The sequence below is a fragment of the Nanorana parkeri genome, unplaced genomic scaffold (genome assembly GCF_000935625.1).
Source record: "Nanorana parkeri isolate BGI_ZX_2015 unplaced genomic scaffold, ASM93562v1 scaffold314, whole genome shotgun sequence".
Taxonomy (NCBI): Eukaryota; Metazoa; Chordata; class Amphibia; order Anura; family Dicroglossidae; genus Nanorana; species Nanorana parkeri.
The window spans coordinates 113,636-115,000 of record NW_017306582.1 but is presented as its reverse complement, the minus strand read 5'-3'; the positions used below and the strand labels follow the sequence as shown (position 1 = coordinate 115,000).

The following is a 1,365-nucleotide window of genomic DNA, read 5'->3' as shown; positions in this document are numbered from 1 at the left end:
CCTTATACACCAGCAGCTCCCTTCTTATACACATCCTTATACACCAGCAGCCCCCCTCCTTATACACCAGCAGCCCCCCTCTTTTCACATCAGTCCTACCATCACATCAGGAGCCTCCCATCAGAGGGCAGGAGGCAGAGCAGGTATGGATGGAGGCGATCTTCCATTGTTTTCTGAATGGATCCCGTCCTCCCTGGATTAGCGCCCTTCATTTCCATGGTGTTGGCAGCGTCTCGTCTGCACCATGGAAAGACACGATGCTGTGTAATAATTTTGAGGTGCCCCTGAGGAAGCCAGAAAGCACCCTGGCTGAGAAAGCTGCTCTATTGTATTTCCCTTTGCTCCTACCCCAGTAGCTACATTAAAGCCTATGTAGGCAGGTGAAGGGTGGGGCATTGGAGCTGGGCCAACACAGACATTAACTAGACACTCGCAGAAGAGGAGAGGGTTATGCTGTACAAGGAGGAAGGGGGCTGCGCTAGAGAATTGACTATTCCTGGATACACAAAAAGCTGAATATCCAACTGAGAATATATAGTTGTTATCCTGACTGCGGGGTAAAGCAGGTGTTTTCTTTGGGGGGCATGTGGAGTTAGGCTAAGGGTTTAGGGGTTATGCTGCGGTTGAGGAAGCAAGTTTAGGTGTTTAGGGCTCACCATAGGTAATGAGTTCAAGTCTGGGAAATGAGGATTATATGTGTATAACATTTTTAATGACATAGAGGGCATGTGTCCTAAATATCAGTGTTGTCTTTATCTTCTATACTCTAATATTCTATAATAATAATAATAATAATGTATCATCTGTACTCTTCAGCATGAAGCTGCCCCTTTAAATGTGTCATCTGTTTTAATCTTTTGCAGGTAGAGTCTTCGTGGAATATCAGGAAACTGAGTGGAACTCTGTGCTGGTTTGAGGTAATTACATACCAGATAATGGTTTCTGCAAATCAAATGTTACATAATTGGGGTTATTTAATAATGTACCTCCTATGAGTAGTACTGTATGGTTGCTTTGTGGATTCGGTTACAGATGGCCGGTTCCCAACCACAAGAGGTTAGTTAGACAGGTTCATTTTTTTTCTGCTTGGTGTTATTAAATCTGAACGCTGAGCATACCCGTAAGCATGCAGTCTGACTTTTCACCTGCTCATTCTACCATGGAAAGTGTCTATTCAGTTGTTAGAATTGTGTGAAATACTTTTCTTATTTTCTTTATCATAATGTGGTCATGTGATCCCAAGCACTCTCTGAGTCACTAAATCAGGGAGAAGAAGTATGGTGGCATGAATGTAATGCTGATCCTTTGCAGTGGTGCCATCTTGTGGGTGGGTGTCATAAAAGGTCAGCAGGTTTTTAGTTTTTT

The 1,365-nt window shown here is 43.4% G+C and overlaps 1 protein-coding gene across 1 annotated transcript in view; it reads left to right on the top strand.

Annotated features, from left to right (window-relative positions):
* The window catches only part of SHQ1 (SHQ1, H/ACA ribonucleoprotein assembly factor), an 88,001-nt gene that overhangs the window by 42,445 nt on the left and 44,191 nt on the right, over window positions 1–1,365 (top strand). The window contains exon 10 of the mRNA XM_018557968.1: window positions 864–917. Coding sequence (XP_018413470.1) covers window positions 864–917 — 54 coding nt within the window. The remainder of the gene's footprint in view (window positions 1–863; window positions 918–1,365) is intronic.